Raw genomic sequence first — 22,477 nt, forward strand, 5'->3', positions numbered from 1 at the left:
CTTTGCATATACAGCAGTTTGTGTACTAGCTGAATTGACAAAAAGAAATGTAACTGTTTAAAAATATCACTTGTCAGTCCCTTATAACACATAAGTAAAATATATATATACAGAATTAAAAATATTTTTCCTTAACAAGTTTTTGTATCCCTTTGCCTACCAGAGAAGTGTGCAACATACTGGGAAGCAATATGTTAAAATACAAAGGGGTTACACACAAAATTAAAGTAAACTCCTATGAACTTCTGGTCAGAACACAGCCACTGAGCCAATCAGGGATGGCATATGTGAGTCGCTGCCAATGACTTGCCTTGTGTGCTGCTGCTCCTGAGCTGGCTTTATCTATGTATTTAATTATTTTGTGGAGGGGGATTATTAAAATAGTTATTTTAAAGTAATAGTGCAATAATAAAATGATTTAGCACACTAGAGCATTCCTTGCTACTTAATTCTTTATTTATAGGAATAAAGGTGTGGTATTAAATGTGCATTTCTCTATTGTTTTGTATCAATCATACTTATACTCCCTTAAGATAAGTTTGGCCTTTGTCATCATCTTGATCTGCTGTTATCATGTAGGGCTTCCTACAGGTAACTACAGGCAATCTAGCCATTATAATAATATAGTATTCTCTGCAGGTTGCTGTAATATATGATTTGTACTGACTCTCACTGTCCTGTAACACCATGCAGGAAGTCATTCACTGCCAATGCATCATTCTCACCGTGCTTATTATCTAGTCGCTTTCCTTTCTATGGGTCATTTACCCTTCATCTACTTTTTTCCACTTGCTTTCCATTTAAATGAAGCATCACATTATGCATGTGGGTGACAGCTTGTACATTAAAAGCAAATTTTATATTGACAGGCCAGTGTTGAAAGAGTTTGAATAATAAGTGGAATGAAGGTCATCAGTGGTATAGAAAAATTGTGAGGTTACAGGACATTTAAAGGATTAAAGAACAAAACTGAGTAGAGTTATAATGTGAGTTTAGTGATTTTAAGGCATTGGAGCAACTGAGTGTTAAAATGACTGATATAATACAAGCCAGGGGATATAAGATACAAATGATAACATCATTATAATTTTCAATAAAGTTTATTTTTGCCATGAATACATTTTTTTAAAAAAAAAATCAGTTGATATTTGTGGAATTAGAGTTTCAGGGTCCTGTAGGGATTGGTTATTAGAAGTGTGATTACAATGCAACCATGGTAGGAAGAGTTATTTTGGATTGCATGTCTTGAGGTTAGGGAAACATTTGATGGCTTTGGAGATAGCTGTGAGAATATAATTGTGTCCACCAAATTAAATAGGGTTAGCGGAAGGGTTTAAGGGTTTTCAAGGAATTAGTATATATGAGGAATTAGATTATATACACACACACATATATATATATATATATACTGTGTATATATATATATATATATATATATATATATATATATATATATATATATATATATATAATATTATTATATTAATATATATGATGTGAGTAGGACATATTGACTAAAAGTAACATTTTATTTTTCTCATTTCAGATCATTCCTACTTGATCATCATTATATACATCCTTAGGATCTTCAGACAGCCAGAAAAAAATGGAACTGGAACCAAACTCCACATCTTTAAACCACTCTGATGGAACAAGTTCAATAAAAGCTCATAGTTTGTGGGAGGTCATTACAATTGCCATTGTTAGTGCTATTGTCAGCCTAATTACTATTGTGGGAAACATCTTAGTTATGGTTTCCTTTAAAGTAAACAGTCAACTGAAGACAGTCAACAACTATTACCTTTTAAGCCTGGCCTGTGCTGACCTGATTATTGGAGTCTTTTCAATGAACCTTTATACTTCCTACATTCTAATTGGCCATTGGTCCCTGGGTAGCCTTGCCTGTGATTTGTGGCTTGCTCTTGATTATGTGGCCAGTAATGCATCAGTAATGAACTTGCTAGTAATTAGCTTTGACAGATACTTTTCAATTACAAGACCTTTAACCTATAGAGCAAAACGTACCCCAAAAAGAGCTGGGCTTATGATAGGCCTAGCCTGGTTCATATCTTTCATCCTGTGGGCTCCTGCCATTCTGTGCTGGCAGTATTTTGTGGGGGAGCGTACAGTTCCTCCAGAGGAATGTCAGATTCAATTTCTTTATGAGCCAATTATAACCTTTGGAACTGCTATTGCTGCCTTCTACATTCCTGTATCTGTCATGACAATTCTTTATTGTCGCATCTACAAGGAGACAGAGAAGCGAACCAAAGATCTGGCTGAGCTGCAAGGTTCCAGCTCTGTGGCTGACTTTGAGATGATGAAGCCACAGGGCGCACTTCTGAAATCCTGTTTTAGCTGCAAACAGCAAACACTCACAAAGCGGGAAAGGTGCCAGGCATCTTGGTCCTCCTCAAGTCGCAGCACTTCAGCCACTGGCAAAATATCTCAGAGCCCCAATACCAGCAATGAGTGGGCAAAAGAGGACCAACTGACCACTTGCAGCAGCTATCCTTCCTCAGATGATGAAGACAAGCAAGGTAAGGAGGCTGTCTTCCAGGGCAATTATAAGAACCAAGTTGCAACTCAGAAGGAAGAAGAAGCTAAACAAATTCTTTCAAAAGAGCAGCCAGCATTGAATGACTATGACAGTGAGAGATTCTTTTTGACCCCTGGCAAAGGACACTCACAAAAGGGTCAAAAGTGTGTTTCCTATAAATTCAGGATTGTGGTGAATGATGATGGTTCTCAGGAAGCGAGCAATGGCTGCCGTAAAGTAAAAATCACCCCTTGCTCCTCCATGTCTAAGGGCCACTCTATAAGAAGTATGGACCCAAACATTAATAATCAGCTCACTAAGCGCAAGAGGATGGTTCTGATCAAGGAGCGCAAAGCAGCACAGACACTAAGTGCCATTCTTTTAGCTTTCATCATCACCTGGACCCCTTACAACATCATGGTTCTAGTCTCTACTTTTTGCTCCAACTGCATCCCCTCCTCGCTCTGGCACCTGGGCTACTGGCTTTGCTATGTTAATAGTACAGTCAATCCTATTTGCTATGCTCTTTGCAACAAAACATTCAGAAAGACGTTTAAAATGCTGCTACTGTGTCGATGGAGGAAAAAAGGTGTGGAGGAGAAGCTTTATTGGTATGGACAGCATCCTCCCAGCCAGAACAAGCTGCCATGAATAAAGAGTGCACAGAAGGCAACATGTTATGGCAGAGATGCTTGTCTCACTCGTGCACCTTATGGGGACTAGAGCACTTATGAAAGCTGTTGCACAATTCCCCTTTAGAGGTATCAGGTGTAATCTACTGAACATTTAGCTATGTTTGGGCAAACCTGTGACATGTTAGATGGTGTTTGTAAAGATAAACACCATAAAAGGCATTAGCCAATTAACAAAAAGCTTATTTGTCTTTTCTAGGCACCCTAAAAGGGCAAAGGCTTAGGAAAAGATGACCTATACCTTGACATCTTACTGGTGAGAATGCCTAGAGCAGGATAAAATGTTTTCTTTGTACAAATGGGATCATTCCATGTGAGAGCTATAAATAATTTGCTGCTTTTGTTAATATTTAATCAAGTGCAGAACAAGCAGGAAGAGTCCATTACTCACTTCCAGCAACTAACAAACTGGCAGTAGACAATTGTCAAATAATTCAAGCAGAAGCTTTGTTAAGAATGTGGCTAGCCAAAATATAAAAAAAATAAAAAGACAGCAATGTATATGGTCCGGAGTCTTGTGGTATAGTGGGAAGTGACAAGTATGTTCCTGTCCAGTGATATTTATCATGGTTCTGCTGGTCTGTATTTACATGTACCCTGTCCTCCTTCCTCCTACTAATGCTGTTTTTTCATAAGTTTACACACAATGACTGCCCCAGGTATTAAAATAATCCATGACATTTAACTCCCAGAACTGCTAACATAATTAGGCTTGTGGGCATAAATGACATTTAGAAGAAGGCAGTGTAAAACTGGTCATGATTTACATTTAATGGTATTTCAGGTTTATATTTAAAGGGACAGTCTACCATAGAATTGTTATTGTTTTAAAAGATAGATAATCCCTTTATTACCAATTCCCCAGTTTTGCATCACCAACACAGTTATATTAATATACTTTTTACCTCTGTGATTACCTTGTATCTAGAAACCTTCTTCCAGCCCCCTGATCACATGATTGTGACTGTTTATTATCTATTGTCTTAAATTTAGCATTGTGTTGTGCTAGATCTTAAATAACCCCCTGTGCCTGAACACAGTGTTATCTATATGGCCCACATGTACTTTCTGTCTCTTTGTGTTGAAAAGATATTTAAAAAGCATGTGATAAGAGGCAGCCCTCAAAGGCTTAGAAATTAGCATATGAGTCTACCTATGTTTAGTTTAAACTAAGAATACCAAGAGAAAAAAGCAAATTTCATGATAAAAGTAAATTGGAAAGTTGATTAAAATTAAAATTCCTATATGAATAATGAAAGTTTAATTTATACTAGACTGTCCCTTTAATGATATTTCAGGTTGAAGCTATCATCACACCAATCTATAGCTTAAATTGACCTAGAATTAAACATATATCATTATGCAATGAATATATGGTTTTATTTTTAAAATTGATGCATTTTAAGGCATATAAATAAGTACATTCACCAAAACTATTGTAGACTTGGCCCATAATATCAGTCAAGTGCAACAGCTTAGAAGGTACAAGGCTCTGTTAGGAAATTTAGTATCTTACAGTTTAAGTGACAACATTGTTATTTTTGTAGTCTTGTACTTTAAATTCACTCACAGTAATCATGTTCTACGCAGTGTAGCATGAGAAATCAATTCCCTAGCAGAGTAACCAGTGTACACTGCAATGTATAAAGGTACATTTCATATTTTCCTGTCCCAAGGAATGAGGAATGTGAGTAAGAAATAATCATGAACATGTATAACAGCAAATACACAGCTTAGAAATGGCAGAATTAATCAGACTCACAAGCACTCTAACTAAAAACAATTTCCGTTAAACAGTCACTCCTCGTTTTCATATTTTAAAATTTTTCTGCCTCAAAAATGCATCAGTTTTTAAAATTAAGAGCCCAATATTTTGAATGCACTGGGGCTGATTTATCATGTGTCTGGCGCACATGATCCGCTGTAACGATCATGTCAGCCAGACATCGATAAATGCAGACAGCGTACGCTGTCAGGAATTTATCATTGCATAAGCAGTTCTGGCCGCTATCAGGGGGTGTCAATCAACCCAATCGTATGCGATCTTGTGGATTGCTGTCCGCAGCCTCAAAGCAGGCGGACGAGTTAAAGGGCCATGATACCCAAATGTTTAAATACTTGAAAGTGCTGCAGCATAGCTGTAAAAAGCTGACTAGAAAATATCACCTGAACATCTCTATGTAAAAAAGGAAGATATTTTACCAAAAAATGTCCTAAGAATTCACACACAAAGTAAAGGACTTTAAGCAGAAAATCAGTATGTCTGTCCCCGGGACAGGCAAGGGAGTGAGCCTCATGCACACTCATCTTATTTCCCTATTCATTTTAAGGAAGTTTACTATTAAATCTCATGAGATCACAGTAAAAGAGTTCATGACCTTAGCACTGCTGATTCCGATTGGTTGCTGTTCATATCTTCCTTTTTTTTTTCTTTTTTTTTTTTAACCTGCAGCTGGGCAGTAACTGAAAGATAACTTTTTACACAGGACTTACTCTTGTGAGCTGAGGAAATTGTGAGGTAAAATATCTTCCTTTTTTACATAGAGATGTTCAGGGGATATTTTCCTGTCAGCTTTTTACAGTTATACTGCATCACTTTCAAGTGATTTAGCATATGAGTATTATGTCCCTTTAAGGAGCAGCGGTCTTAAGACTGCTGCCTCTTAACTTCTGTTTCCAGTGAGCCTGAAGGTTCGCACGGAAACAGGGGTGAACGGCCTCATTTGGGCCATGATAAATCAACCCCACTGTCTTAATTTTTTTTTTTTTTTAGCCATTGCATATAAATTCACATCATTTTGAGTTGTCCATTTCTACAAAACCAGCTGGGTAAGCCGTTGATCACAATCATTTGATAATTAGCTGCACATTAATGGCTGCTGATGAGACATTTTTGATATTAACATGATCACAACCAGTCAATTTTTTTGTTTATTGACAGCACTTTTTTCATTAATGGTTTGGTGAAAAACTGCCCTATACTTGACATGTGCCAGCCCTGTTTTATTCTCAATACTTCCACACATTTATGAAGTCATTTTTCACTTTTCACATTTTCCACAGGTAATAGGAATTGATAGACCCTCAGAAAATGCTACCAATTTTTTTTTGAGAACGGAACATTATTTTCTGCATATTTTGGGATGACATTAGGAAGCAAAATCACCAGTCACAAAAGAATATTCAGCAGCATACACACATATGCAATGAGTGCCCTGTGTACCAACATTCATACACCACACTTTTATTAGTGTGGTGTATTAGAAAGTAAATTAAAGGGACATTGGATATTTTGAGAGAGTAATATAAAATAATAAATCCTAGCTATATATAAAAAAGCTCTGCAATATACTTTAATTATTTTGTCCCCATTTTCTATAATTCCATTCTTAAAATGTGAGCTTTTCTGTTTCACACAGCCATTGGCTGCATACTCTAGTGACCTACTTATAACTGTCCTTAATTGGCACAGCAGAGAAGGTAACCTAAGTTATAACAGGGCAGCTCCTATTGTTTTATAGACACTAAAACTTTACACTTATTTTGTCACTAATTGAAACAACTGATGAAACATTAAAAATATATCTACATGTTATTCTCAGACTAATCTTTTCTTTGAATTCATCATTCTAGCTAGCATTTGCTTAGTGTTTAATGTCCCTTTAAGTCTTTGCTGATGCAATACACACCACAGCCAGCTTTATCAGCAGGCATGGTGTTTGAATCCAGATGCACTAGTAACATAGCATATGTACAAGAAGCATTTTTTGCTAATGAAAGAATGTTGCCAAATGATTCCATTTTAATGTTTCTATCCATACACACATATATCTATATTTTTGGAACACAACAAGTTAATAACACAAATCACCTATTACCATCACTACACGCTATTAAAACTGATCACTCAACATGTAGGTCCTTCAACCTGTGATGTTATTGCTAAACCCCAAACATTACTGGAAAATACAACAATTTACAAATATTACTTGCAATAGACAAAAATTAGCTTTACTAATTAAAAATGAATACAGTAATACACCCAGTGCCACTCATGTTCCATCAACACTAACATCAAGCACTTTACAAATAAATTATAGTAATAATGTTACAGTCTGGAAATAATATTTATCCCATTTAGAATATAAAATGAGATTTTAGTAGTTATTTCTGCTAATTTTATATTGGTATTTATAATTAACAATGTTATACACATTTTAAAAGTCAGTATTTGGGTTATGGTCACATATATGGGGTCTTCTGTCATAAATAATCGGGTAGATGCTATGCTAATTTGGGTTTATGTATCTACTTATGGTTCAATAAGGAACACACCTTTTGTGACAAACGGCGGCCAACATATAATCAGACAGAACTGGGTCTTGTTAACTAATGCCGCTTAAAAGAACCATGAAATACAGTATATTTGCATAATAAAAAAAGCATAATAAAAAAGACAATGTAAAGCACTTACTCTGAATTCGTAAGATAATATATATATATATACACATACATACAGGGGTAGAAAATATAATTCTAGTTTATTATATACATGGCTTGAAATTTCCTCTAGTCCAATAGTCCAGAACTAATAAAAAAATTGCAGGGGTGGAGTATAAAATTTGACTTAAATATTGAGTGGACTAGTAACATTTTGCCTCTGGGTTAGTAACTTTTAATCCCTGACTAGATATTTTTCCAGCCCTGTATGTATATTTATAAGAAGGGCACTCTCGGGAGCGAACAACCGGCTCAATAACTTGTTAGCCTGTTCCATGGTGATTTACCACCTGGGTGCAAAAACATAATTATAGTTTACTATATACAGGGCTTGACATTTCCTCTAGTCCGACCGTCCCGGAGGAGTAAGAAATTGCAGGGGAGGAGTACAAAATTTGACTGTAATATTGAGTGGACTAGCAACATTGTCTCTCTGGGTTAGTAACTTCTAACCCCTGGCTATTAAACTATAGTGATATTTGTTATATATATATATATATATATATATATATATATATATATATATATATATATATATATATATATATATATATATATATATATATACACACACACACAGAAGTGCATTCTCAGGAACAAATTTTAAACAAATGTTAAATAAAAACTGTTTCAATATAAAATTAAATTTATATAGCAGTAACAGTTGTGTATTTTCTTACTCGTTTTTCTTTGGTTGATAAGGACAGTTCCCAAAGCTCCAATGTTGTAGAGGAAAAGTCAGTTTTTTTTTTTTTTTTAAGCATAAAAATTTAAAATAAAAAATAAAAATGTATTTCACCATTTCAAATGCACTCTCCAGCTGTAGATATATATAAGTTATATTAGTAAACTGTTTAATTGCAGCTAATGTTATTAGAAAGTTTATTTCACTCCATCAACAGAAAAATACTATATAAATATCACTAAACCAGGTTCTTCACAAAGACTTGCAGCATGCAAATCTGAGCCATTCAAAACAAGATTACAGAGTAAAGTCATGTAAATCTGCCTATTGTGATCTGTGAATAACATGCAAAAAATCTAAATAACTGAAATTGTGAAAATATGTAAACGTGTTATTTATGACCAAAATATTGTTTTCATAAAAAAATAATTTGCATAAAGCACACTAAGGGGCAGAATTATCAAGCTCCGAATAGAGCTTGATGACCCTGTTTCCGCACGAGCCTTCAGGGTCACCGGAAACAGCAGTTATGAAGCAGAGGTCTAAAGACCGCTGCTCCATAACTTGTCCGCCTGCTCTGAGGCTGCAGATATCAATCCGCCTGATCCTATACGATCAGGCTGATTGACATCCCCTGCTAGCGGACGATTGGCCGCAAATCTGCAGGGGGCAGTATTGCACAAGCAGTTCTGGTGAACTGCTTGTGTAATGATAAATGCCGAGACAGAGTATTTATCGATGTGCAGCGGACATGATACGCTACATCATATCATGTCCGCTTGCACATTAATAAATAGGCCCCCAGGTCCTTCATTTGATCTTGAAATATGTTTACACCCCACTTGAGTCACTTTAGAAATTATACCTCCCCTCAAAGACGCTCCCAGATTCTCAGATTATAAATATCAGTGATACTGTGTAAAATCACAACTTCTTGACAGTTAGTTTTTATCTAAATAGTTAATTAATCTAAATAGAGTCCTGTTTTTTTGCAGTTGTAGCTGTTTTGATAAGTATGATGAGTGTAATGCATTTAATGTCTCAGCATAGCCAGTTTATTGATCTAATGGAGCTATGAGGAGAAATCTCAAACTAAATTTGTACAGAACCAGCACATAGACTATTCCAAGCAGTGCAGTTTGAGTCTGGTCAGTCAACTCTAGTAATACAACCTATAACTCATTCTTCAAGTTTCCAAACAACAGTGCCAGATTTATTAAATTATGTTTCCTGCTCAATATATGTGTGCTCTTCTAAAGGTAATAAAATATGTTTATATCTTTATGGTGCTTCCTTTTGATTTTTTATCTTTGTGTTCATTCTTTTGCAAACACTTTTACACTCTCTTTGAAACTACTCTACAACTTCTGCAGTTTATTCATGTAATACAACTATAATTTATATTGCTCAGCATCAGGGTCATAACTAAACCTCACTGGGCCACAGGGCAAAGGCCGCAGTCCCCCCCCCCCCCCCCCCCCTTGTCCTTTCAGGCTATTTGAAACCAGCAGAAGCAAGAGGAACTGCTTCTCGCTAATTGTGACTCATCCTTCACACTCAGTTACTCCACATCAAAAGATATGTACTTGCACAGAATTACCGTACAAAATATGGTGGCAGCCATCTTGGAAACCATACCAGCGTATGTGTTAAAGCAAATCTATGCACTTTCCTTACACTGTTCAGTCTGTTCTGTTTTATAGGGGGCACATAGAGAGGCCAGGCGTGATGCAAGTGAAGACTGGGCTCCACCAGGCCCCCCTGTAGTGAAACCAATGCTTAATGCAGGGTCACTTGGCTCTCCTCGAAGTGTGGGTGCTGTCTAGATTGAGACCTTTGAGAGCCCTGTAGTTATATCCCTGCTTGACATATACCTTTCTACATATCTTCTTATTGTTCCTCATTGTCATGTTTAACTTGCCCTATTGCTTTATAAAGCATGACTATATGTGACTATAATCCTACTAATAGCTTGTCATTTCCCCATGTAATACTTCATTAGAATATTGGGTTAATTTCAGGACAGATGACCATATTTTAGTTTCACTACCAATAAAATATATACAGCATAAACAAATAACCTTTAAATGATAATCAGGTTTCTTTACTTCCTACTAATATCTGCCTACTAATGAGATATTATAAATAAATACGGGTTATTGTATCACCTAAGATACACATGCAGAATATCCCCCAAGTTTCTGAATCCTGCATGTTTTTCTTTATAAAAAAATAAACCCTGTTCTCTACCAACACTTTTGATGTAGGATCAACATGAAAATGAATCATGAACATACAGCGTAGCTTGAATAAGATATAGTATTCAAATGGATTTTGGTGGAGAAAAAAGGATAATTTTACATTGAATTCATAGTCAGATTACAATTATACCTTTTATCTTTATACTATGCTATTGTGTCATCGAAAATAAGTATATACAATCAATCCTATCTACACATAGAATCATATGAATATAAATATAGGGAGCTTACACCTTGATGGGGTTCTGAGTCTGAATAGGCAGAGAAGTAATGAGAACTCACAGATGAATGCTGCAAATTGCAAAATAATACAACACTTACAAGTACAGTGCCTAGGCTTGCATGTATTTGTTCTGAAGTTTTTAACTGTTATAACAGGTCAAACACATTGAAGGGTTGCCTCCAGGTCATATATTGTACAACCATTCTTCTTCTGGTCATGCTATTGTTCCACATAATTCATCCCAGTGCGTCATCTAATCATAACCATAATTCAGGAATTGCCTATTTTATTTATTTAATTTTTTATTTTAACAATAAGCTTTATTAAGTTATAACAGCAGAAAAAGGAGAATTCCAATATAATCACATTCTTTAGTCAAGGGGGACTAGAGGATTAACAGAATTTCTATGGGGTACTCATGATACGATTCTATTTATATTGGTTGCTCAGGGAAAAAGTCTTTGTAGCCAGTTCATGAACAAGTCCTTAGCTTTCCTCAGTGTTCACTGTGTTACAGGTTGGAACAATCAATAGAAGTGAATGTGAGTTTTGTAGCAAGCCTTTTTTTCTTTCTTTTTCTTTTCACTTAAATGGAAAAGAAAAACATTCAAGCAAGATTTAAAGAGAAAGATATACGTTAAACGATATTCAAATTGAGGTTCAGAAAAAAAAACCTGAACTACATAAACAAACTGTAAACCGCTCAAGTGAGTAAATGTAAAATAGATTCTTATGAGTTTGTTAGGTGTAAGATTACAGATTAAGAAAACAGAGAGTGGAGGGTAAAAAAATAAATAAAGAAAAGGGGAAGGGGGGGTTAGAAAGAGAGGGGGAGGGGAAAAGTACTGGGGGAGGGTGTAGACAAAACTGTTGGTTTTGGTGTAGATATATGCAATGTGTAAAGTATGTTCACCATTTTAAGGGGCGATCCCTGACCATATATCTTTGATTTCATAGTACAGGTCCATTTTAGGTGTCTGCATGAAATGGCATTGCTCTAACTGTAGTAATTAATTAATTTGGTTAGACCAATCGCCATGGGTTGGGATTGTGTTGGATTTCCACAGTTTAGGAATAAGGTTTTTGACACTATTAATCAGGATGAGGATAATAGCCTGCTGCACTTTGTTTTGCAGTTTAGGTAATGCTTGAAAGAAAAGGAGAAGGGGGTTGGGTGTGTACCAAAAAGAGGTTAACTTGGGACATGACCACCATTTATGTAGCATGGTGACTTCCTGGCTGCAGCCTCTCCAGCAATTGTTATTAATGAATGGGTTAGCTTTACTTTGTCTGGATTGTGTTAGATACCATCTGCTTAAAAGGGAACTTCCGGAATAAATGCTTTGGATGAGGCAATTCTGGATGTCTTGAATGCTTTAAGCCATTGCGTATGGTCAATATCTTTATCCATTTCTTTTCACCAGGACCAAGTGAATGTGGGGAGGGTTGTTTCATCAGGCAAGAGCAAGAGTTTATATATTTTTGAGACTGTATGTTTAGGGGCTATGTTAAGAGTGCATAAATGTTTTAAAGGGGTGAAATCTCTGCTCATTCTGTTTTTTTGTTTATGGGTAGTCACAAAGTGGAGGAGCTGGTTCCGGTTATCCATGTGGAGCTATGGGAGCTTGTGGCAATTACATTGTCCCATTCATGTAGCAAATCAACCACTAGTGGATACTTAGATATCAATGGTGGATGGTCACCCCATGGTGGATGGCATCCCATGTTGCCTCTATTGAAAATATGGTTATCTATCTGGACCCAGGCCTTCTGATCAGAGTTGTTGCTCCAATCCACAAGTCTTTGCAGAAGTATTGCTCTCCTGTACAGACTCAAATCGGGGACTATCAAGCCATCATTATCCCTGGGGAGACACTAAGGCCTAGATTTAGAGTTTGGCGGTAGCCGTCAAAACCAGCGTTAGAGGCTCCTAACGCTGGTTTTGGCCGCCCGCTGGTATTTGGAGTCAGTGATTAAAGGGTCTAACGCTCACTTTACAGCCGCGACTTTTCCATACCGCAGATCCCCCTACGCCATTTGCGTAGCCTATCTTTTCAATGGGATCTTTCTAACGCTGGTATTTAGAGTCGTTTCTGCAGTGAGCGTTAGAGCTCTAACGACAAGATTCCAGCCGCCTGAAAAAAGCAGGAGTTAAGAGCTTTCTGGCTAACGCCGGTTCATAAAGCTCTTAACTACTGTACCCTAAACTACACTAACACCCATAAACTACCTATGTACCCCTAAACCGAGGTCCCCCCACATCGCCGCCACTCGATTAAAATTTTTAACCCCTAATCTGCCGACCGCCACCTACGTTATACTTATGTACCCCTAATCTGCTGCCCCTAACCCCGCCGACCCCTATATTATATTTATTAACCCCTAACTTGCCCCACACAACGTTGCCGCAAGCTACTTAAAATAATTAACCCCTAATCTTCCGACCGCAAATCGCCGCCACCTACGTTATCCCTATGTACCCCTAATCTTCTGCCCCTAACATCGCCGACCCCTATGTTATATTTATTAACCCCTAATCTGCCCCCCACAACGTCGCCGACACCTACCTACACTTATTAACCCCTAATCTGCCGAGCGGACCTGAGCGCTACTATAATAAAGTTATTAACCCCTAATCCGCCTCACTAACCCTATCATAAATAGTATTAACCCCTAATCTGCCCTCCCTAACATCGCCGACACCTACCTTCAATTATTAACCCCTAATCTGCCGACCGGAGCTCACCGCTATTCTAATAAATGTATTAACCCCTAAAGCTAAGTCTAACCCTAACACTAACACCCCCCTAAGTTAAATATAATTTTTATCTAACGAAATAAATTAACTCTTATTAAATAAATGATTCCTATTTAAAGCTAAATACTTACCTGTAAAATAAATCCTAATATAGCTACAATATAAATTACATTTATATTATAGCTATTTTAGGATTAATATTTATTTTACAGGTAACTTTGTATTTATTTTAACCAGGTACAATAGCTATTAAATAGTTAAGAACTATTTAATAGTTACCTAGTTAAAATAATTACAAATTTACCTGTAAAATAAATCCTAACCTAAGTTATAATTAAACCTAACACTACCCTATCAATAAAATAATTAAATAAACTACCTACAATTACCTACAATTAACCTAACACTACACTATCAATAAATTAATTAAACACAATTGCTACAAATAAATACAATTAAATAAACTATCTAAAGTACAAAAAATAAAAAAGAACTAAGTTACAGAAAATAAAAAAATATTTACAAACATAAGAAAAATATTACAACAATTTTAAACTAATTACACCTACTCTAAGCCCCCTAATAAAATAACAAAGACCCCCAAAATAAAAAATTCCCTACCCTATTCTAAAATACAAAAATTACAAGCTCTTTTACCTTACCAGCCCTGAACAGGGCCCTTTGCGGGGCATGCCCCAAGAATTTCAGCTCTTTTGCCTGTAAAAAAAAACATACAATACCCCCCCCCCAACATTACAACCCACCACCCACATACCCCTAATCTAACCCATACCCCCCTTAAATAAACCTAACACTAAGCCCCTGATGATCTTCCTACCTTGTCTTCACCATGCCAGGTTCACCGATCCGTCCTGGCTCCAAGATCTTCATCCAACCCAAGCGGGGGTTGGCGATCCATAATCCGGTGCTCCAAAGTCTTCCTCCTATCCGGCAAGAAGAGGACATCCGGACCGGCAAACATCTTCTCCAAGCGGCATCTTCTATGTTCTTCCATCCGATGACGACCGGCTCCATCTTGAAGACCTCCAGCGCGGATCCATCCTCTTCTTCCGACGACTAGACGACGAATGACGGTTCCTTTAAGGGACGTCATCCAAGATGGCGTCCCTCGAATTCCGATTGGCTGATAGGATTCTATCAGCCAATCGGAATTAAGGTAGGAATATTCTGATTGGCTGATGGAATCAGCCAATCAGAATCAAGTTCAATCCGATTGGCTGATCCAATCAGCCAATCAGATTGAGCTTGCATTCTATTGGGTGATCGGAACAGCCAATAGAATGCGAGCTCAATCTGATTGGCTGATTGGATCAGCCAATCGGATTGAACTTGATTCTGATTGGCTGATTCCATCAGCCAATCAGAAAATTCCTACCTTAATTCCGATTGGCTGATAGAATCCTATCAGCCAATCGGAATTCGAGGGACGCCATCTTGGATGACGTCCCTTAAAGGAACCGTCATTCGTCGTCTAGTCGTCGGAAGAAGAGGATGGATCCGCGCTGGAGGTCTTCAAGATGGAGCCGGTCGTCATCGGATGGAAGAACATAGAAGATGCCGCTTGGAGAAGATGTTTGCCGGTCCGGATGTCCTCTTCTTGCCGGATAGGAGGAAGACTTTGGAGCACCGGATTATGGATCGCCAACCCCCGCTTGGGTTGGATGAAGATCTTGGAGCCAGGACGGATCGGTGATACCTGGATGGTGAAGACAAGGTAGGAAGATCTTCAGGGGATTAGTGTTAGGTTTATTTAAGGGGGTTTGGGTTAGATTAGGGGTATGTGGGTGGTGGGTTGTAATGTTGGGGGGGGGGGGTATTGTATGTTTTTTTTTACAGGCAAAAGAGCTGAAATTCTTGGGGCATGCCCCGCAAAGGGCCCTGTTCAGGGCTGGTAAGGTAAAAGAGCTTGTAATTTTTGTATTTTAGAATAGGGTAGGGAATTTTTTATTTTGGGGGTCTTTGTTATTTTATTAGGGGGCTTAGAGTAGGTGTAATTAGTTTAAAATTGTTGTAATATTTTTCTTATGTTTGTAAATATTTTTTTATTTTCTGTAACTTAGTTCTTTTTTATTTTTTGTACTTTAGATAGTTTGTTTAATTGTATTTATTTGTAGCAATTGTGTTTAATTAATTTATTGATAGTGTAGTGTTAGGTTAATTGTAGGTAATTGTAGGTAGTTTATTTAATTATTTTATTGATAGGGTAGTGTTAGGTTTAATTATATCTTAGGTTAGGATTTATTTTACAGGTAAATTTGTAATTATTTTAACTATTTTAGCTATTAAATAGTTCTTAACTATTTAATAGCTATTGTACCTGGTTAAAATAAATACAAAGTTACCTGTAAAATAAATATTAATCCTAAAATAGCTATAATATAATTATAATTTATATTGTAGCTATATTAGGATTTATTTTACAGGTAAGTATTTAGCTTTAAATAGGAATCATTTATTTAATAAGAGTTAATTTATTTCGTTAGATAAAAATTATATTTAACTTAGGGGGGTGTTAGTGTTAGGGTTAGACTTAGCTTTAGGGGTTAATACATTTATTAGAATAGCGGTGAGCTCCGGTCGGCAGATTAGGGGTTAATAATTGAAGGTAGGTGTCGGCGATGTTAGGGAGGGCAGATTAGGGGTTAATACTATTTATGATAGGGTTAGTGAGGCGGATTAGGGGTTAATAACTTTATTATAGTAGCGCTCAGGTCCGCTCGGCAGATTAGGGGTTAATAAGTGTAGGTAGGTGTCGGCGACGTTGTGGGGGGCAGATTAGGGGTTAATAAATATAACATAGGGGTCGGCGATGTTAGGGCAGCAGATTAGGGGTACATAGGGATAACGTAGGTGGCGGCGGTTTACGGAGCGGCAGATTAGGGGTTAAAAGTGTAATGCAGGGGTCAGCGATAGCGGGGGCGGCAGAATAGGGGTTAATAAGTGTAAGGTTAGGGGTGTTTAGACTCGGGGTACATGTTAGAGTGTTAGGTGCAGACGTAGGAAGTGTTTCCCCATAGGAAACAATGGGGCTGCGTTAGGAGCTGAACGCTGCTTTTTTGCAGGTGTTAGGTTTTTTTTCAGCTCAAACAGCCCCATTGTTTCCTATGGGAGAATCGTGCACGAGCACGTTTTTGAGGCCGGCCGCGTCCGTAAGCAACTCTGGTATCGAGAGTTGCATTTGCGCTAAATATGCTCTACGCTCCTTTTTTGGAGCCTAACGCAGCATTTGTTTGAACTCTCGATACCAGAGTTAAATTTATGGTGCGGCCAGAAAAAAACCCGCGGAGCGTTAACAGCCCTTTTACCGCCAAACTCCAAATCTAGCCGATAGTGTGCTGTCTAACTCTGTTTTTCTTGGTATTGGAAGCATTTGAAAAAGAGATAAGAGACACGGAAGAATGTTAATTTTTATCAGTACGATTCTGCCCAACCAGGAGATCGGTTTGTTGTACCAGGAGGCTATATTTTTAGCTATTTTGTGTGTAATTAAGACTGCATTTTTAATGGAAGTTTGCCAAAAGGAATATTCCAAGGTATTTTCGTTTATAAGTAGTCAATAACGTGCAGTGGGGAAGATATATTCGAAAGTTCAGAAGTGTGTTAAAATCCCCCCTAGGCATAAGACCCCTTTTGCATTTTCCAGTAAGAGCTGCAAGATTTTTTTGAAAAACATATGTTGATCTATGTTAGGGGAAAACACTTTAATAGTGTGATTGATCGGTCTTATAGTAGTCCCACATTAAGTAAATACCTCCCCTCAGGGTCTTTTACCGTGTGCAACGTCTGTAAGGAAACCAAGTGGCGTAGGACTATGCCAATGCTTTTTTTTGTGTGTCCTGATACAAAGTAAGCCATGGGGAATTTATTATTTGACCATTTGGGTTCTTTTTCTTTTTGGTAGTGTGTTTCCTGTAAGAATATGATAGCGCTATTTAGTTTAGTTAGTTTGCATACAACAAAAGATCTTTTTGTAGGGCTATTGTAGGGCATAGTATCTCCTCTTTATCTCAAAAGAGATACTGGGAGGTGCTTTGGCTGTAAAGCCGGGTCCCTTCAGTGCCCCCTGCAGTGTTCGCTTGTTCCTGGCGGTGAGTTTCAGGATGCTGCGACACAGAGGCCGATCGGTTCCCCTACTGGATGCCTGATAAATATTGGGTTTTTGTAAGTGTGACATGCCTTTTTATTGCCTGGTATTTCGGCGCTGGACTGACCGTAATAGGCGGGATCAGATTGATATACTACAGGAAAGTTCTACTCTGTGAAAAGCATTATTGGGCAAAAAAGAAGCTGCAACCAGGTGGTAAATCACCATAGAACAGGCTAACAATGGTATTGAGCTAGTTGTTCGTTCCTGTGAGTGCGCTTCTCTCTGTATGTATTTAGTCTCCCTATGGGAAAAAGGGGCAACCAGACGTGGACTCCTTGCTCAGTGTGCTTGGAGGAATAAGGCTATGCTTCAATGATGAGGCCCAATTAAGGCTGAAACAATCGTCTGGGGTTGCTGTGTTCCTTGTTCAGAGAGGAAGTGCCTGGTATTTCGGAATAGGAATGTAAAATATGTTTATTGTGCTTTGCAATTTAGGTCTAATGCAGTGTAGGGTTAATGCACATGAACAATTGCTAACCTCAAATTTAACCTCATGTTTTTAAAATATTAAATAATATTAATACAAATTCTTAAAAATGTTTATACATACTGTAAATGTTTTTAACTAATCCATAGAATATATTTATGTATATAGAAATCTTTATTTAAAATAAAAATAACATTGTCCTGTATGTGAAGAACATTTAATGTGAACTATTTACAGTAAATTCACAGTAAAACACATTCACCTTTTGCGTTGTTTTGCGTTGCGGCTTTTAACGCTGAAAAAATGGCATATTCAGTGTAAAGGCAGGCACGCACTATTGGGAGTCGAGTCGGCATATCTATACCGCAAGCATTTTAGCCTGTAACGCAACGTCAATCCCGCACTCAAAAAAATGACGTTTTTGTCTGGGATTTCCATAGTGCCGGTATTACAGGTTGTTTGGTGAGGCTAAAATGCTTGCGTTACAGCCAATACCGACACGATCCATTCCACAATCTGAAAGCAGTAGTTATGGATTTTGTGTAACAAAAATTTTCACAAGTTCTACCTAAACTGTTACAAAGTACACTAACACCCATAAACTACCTATTAACCTCTAAACCGCCACCCTCCAGCATCGCAAACACTATATTAAACTTATTAACCCCTAATATGCCGCCCACCCACATCGCGGCTATTAAAAAAAATCTATTAACAACCCAGACAACGCTTTAGCATACAGAACACATGCCCCAAGACGTAAATATACGTTAGCAGAAGCGGCGGTTTCTAATGCTTTCTGTGACGGGAAGATCAAGGCCCAAGAGAGCCTGCAGGAATGGGATCAATGGCTATTCTCCTCCTGGTTCAGAGTAGCACAGTTTCATCACTATGTTAATGGACAAAGTGATATGGCTGCTTTCACAAGAGAGAGAACGCCCTTTGAATCGATATGTACAATGGCTCAACCACCGGGCCATCTGGTTTCACGCCTGTACAAATTACTGTCAACAGGCGATGAAGAGACACTGCCCTCTTATACAGAGGCATGGCAAAAGGATCTTGACTTAAATATCACCCCAACAGACTGGTTACAGATCTTCAATAAAGCTAAGAAAGCATCGGTTTCTATAAAACTACAAGAGATGCATTTTAAATTTCTAAGCCGATGGTACCTGACCCCACAAAGGCTGAATAAGATCTACCCACAGACAAATGGAGAGTGTTGGAGGGGCTGTGGAGAACAGGGATCGATCATGCACATATGGTGGACATGTCCACGAATAGGTGTATTTTGGGAGGCGGTCTTCCGAGAGTGCAGCCGACTCCTGCAAATGATCTTGCCCCCAAACCCACAATACCTGGTCTACCACGCCATGCCTAAGATGGTGCTAGAGGCGAAGCGTGCTCTATTTCTTTTGCTGCTGAACTGCGCTAAGGGCCTAATTCCAAAGTATTGGAAATCAGTAACAGTGCCAAGCTTAAATGAATGGAAACATGGAGTTAGAGATCTGCTGGGTTTGGAAAGGTATCACTACCTTAGATCTGGGAAAATAGCCCTTCATGAACACATGGTCATGATATGGGAAGGCAAAAGCATATAATAGATCAAAATAGAGACCAATATTCTAATTGATACGCTGTAGCAGACCCTGGAGATGCACAACCTGACTCGCTATAGAGAACACATCCTAGATGAAAGAACTTATGAGAACTAATAATGTAATATATATATAACATTGGGTGATAGGAATAGCTTACCTACAAGGGTGAACCCCGCTCTTGCCCATATCCCTCACTCGCTCCCGCACATTCATGATTCCCTCCCTCCCCATCTCTTCCTTCCTTTCCCCTCCCCCCCCCCTTTTTTTTTTTTTTTTTTTTTTTTTTTTTTTTTCTTCTTCCCCCCTTCATCTTCCTCCTTTCTTCCTTCCGATACTGTTTACATTCTGGGTATGACTTAATACCCAAGCTTAATTATAACTCTGAAAAGACAGATACGCTTAAAACTATAATGTATAATAATGCACTGAAAAGATGAGAACAATGTACCAGATATTTAAACCAAGAGCAATGTTGAAAATACTGTTAACGCACTGTTTACTTGACTGTAACTCAACTCAATGTTAAATATGCAACTCTTGTTTATTTGCCAAAGATTGTTGGTTATTTCTGTTTATGCTGGACATTCAATAAAGCTTTTCAAAAAAAAAAAAAAAATCTATTAACCCCTAATCTGCTGCCCACCCACATCGCCAACACTATTTCAATATATTAACCCCTAAATCGGCGCTCCCTGACATTGCCGCCACTATAATAAAGTTATCAACCCCTATTCCGCCGCTTCCCGAGATCGACTCCACTAAATAAAGTTATTAACCCCTAAACCTCCGGCCTCCCACATCTCCGCCACTAAATAAATATATTAACCCCTAAACTGCCAGCCCCCCACATCGCAAAACACTAAATTAAACCATTAACCCTTAAACCTAACACCCCCTAACTTTATATTAAAATTACAATATAACTCTATTTAAATAAATAAAAACTTACCTGTGAAATAGAAATAAACTTAAAGGGACACTGTACCCAAAAAATTTCTTTTGTGATTCAGATTCAGCATGAAATTTTAAGCAACTTTCTAATTTACTCCTATTATCAAATTTTCTTCATTCTCTTGGTATCTTTATTTGAAATGCAAGAATTTAAGTTTAGATGCCGGCCCATTTTTTGGTGAACAACCTGGGTTGTCCTTGCTGATGGGTGGATAAATTCATCCACCAATAAAAAAGTGCTGTCCAGAGTACTTAAACCAAAAAAAAGCTTAGATACCTTCTTTTTCAAATAATGATAGCAGGAGAACGAAGAAAAATTTATAATAGGAGTAAATTAGAAAGTTGCTTAAAATTGCATGCTCTTTCTGAATTACAAAAGAAAAAATGTGGGTTCAGTGTCCCTTTAACATTAAACTATAAATTAACCTAACCTTACTATTCTAATAAAATTAAAAAAAACTACTAATTAAAATATCTAAATCACACATTTCAAAAAACCTTACACTAGGAAAAAAAAAAAAATCTAAATTACAACTAATAAAGAACCAAATCCTATGAAAAATTTAAAAAAAGGTTACCAAAACTAAAACACTAAAATCATGAAAAATAAAAAAACACTAAGATTACAAAAAAATAAATGAAATTATCAAAAATGAAAACAATTACATCTCATCTTATAGCCCTATAAAAATAAAAAAGCCCCCTAAAAATAAAAACACCCCCTAGCCTAAATAAATTACCAATAGCCCTTAAAGGGATACTAAAGCCAAATTGGTTCTTTCCTGATTCAGATAGAGCATGCAAATTTAAGCAACTTTCTAATTTACTCCTATTATCAATTTTTTATTAGTTCTCTTGCATTCTTTATTTGAAAATGCAGGAAACTAAGATTAGGAGCCAGCCCATTTTTGGTTCAGCACCTGGGTAAAGCTTGCTGATTGGTTTGCTACATTTAACCACCAATCAGCAAGTGTTACCCAGGTTCTGAACCAAAATTGGGCCGGATCTTAAGCTTACATTTCTGCTTTTTCAAATACAGATAGCAGGAGAACGAAGAAAAAATGAATAATAGGAGTAAATTAGAACGTTGCTTAAAATTGCATGCTCTATATTAATCATGAAATAAAAAAATGTGGGGTTAGTATCCCTTTAAAATGGCTTTTTGTAGGGCATTGCCCTAAAGAAATCAGCTATTTTACCTGTAAAAAAAATACAAAGTCCCCCCCAACAGTAAAACCCACCACCCAACCAACCCCCCAAAATAAAAAACCTAACTCTAAAAAAAACTAAGCTGCCCATTGCCCCTAAAGGAGCATTTGTATGAAAGTAGTCAAGCAGTTGATCCAAATATTAAAAACAGCCTAGTGTGAAAATGTATGTGAGGGATCGGTGATAACCTAGGTGGTGTGTAAAACCTCACCGGATTACTCCTAACGCGTTTTATAGCTTATTTTAGCCTTCTTCGTCAGAGGATTAGTGTATAATGAAATATCGGATCACTAATATTTAAAAGCGGAGGGGTTGCGGCCTGCCCCTTAGAAAGCTCTAATTCTATTGGTTATCTCACTCACATATACATGACATATTAGGGGTGTGTGAAGAAGTCACCTATTACCTCGTGATTCGATTGGCTGGAGGTGTGTTATAGGACGTGTATTCACTATGCTTA

The 22,477-nt window shown here is 37.4% G+C and overlaps 1 protein-coding gene across 1 annotated transcript; it reads left to right on the top strand.

The window, feature by feature from the left end:
• The first annotated feature begins 1,606 nt into the window (after positions 1 to 1,606).
• Positions 1,607 to 3,190, top strand: CHRM5 (cholinergic receptor muscarinic 5). Its single transcript, XM_053711991.1, has one exon. The coding sequence runs from the start codon at positions 1,607 to 1,609 to the stop codon at positions 3,188 to 3,190; it is 1,584 nt and encodes a 527-aa protein (XP_053567966.1).
• The last annotated feature ends 19,287 nt before the right edge of the window (positions 3,191 to 22,477 follow it).

The sequence above is a fragment of the Bombina bombina genome, chromosome 1, assembly GCF_027579735.1.
Source record: "Bombina bombina isolate aBomBom1 chromosome 1, aBomBom1.pri, whole genome shotgun sequence".
Lineage (NCBI taxonomy): Eukaryota > Metazoa > Chordata > Amphibia > Anura > Bombinatoridae > Bombina > Bombina bombina.

What these genes read in the sequence shown, in the direction of transcription:
- CHRM5 (XM_053711991.1), top strand. Translation starts at nt 1,607, where the DNA reads ATGGAACTGGAACCAAACTCCACATCTTTAAACCACTCTGATGGAACA.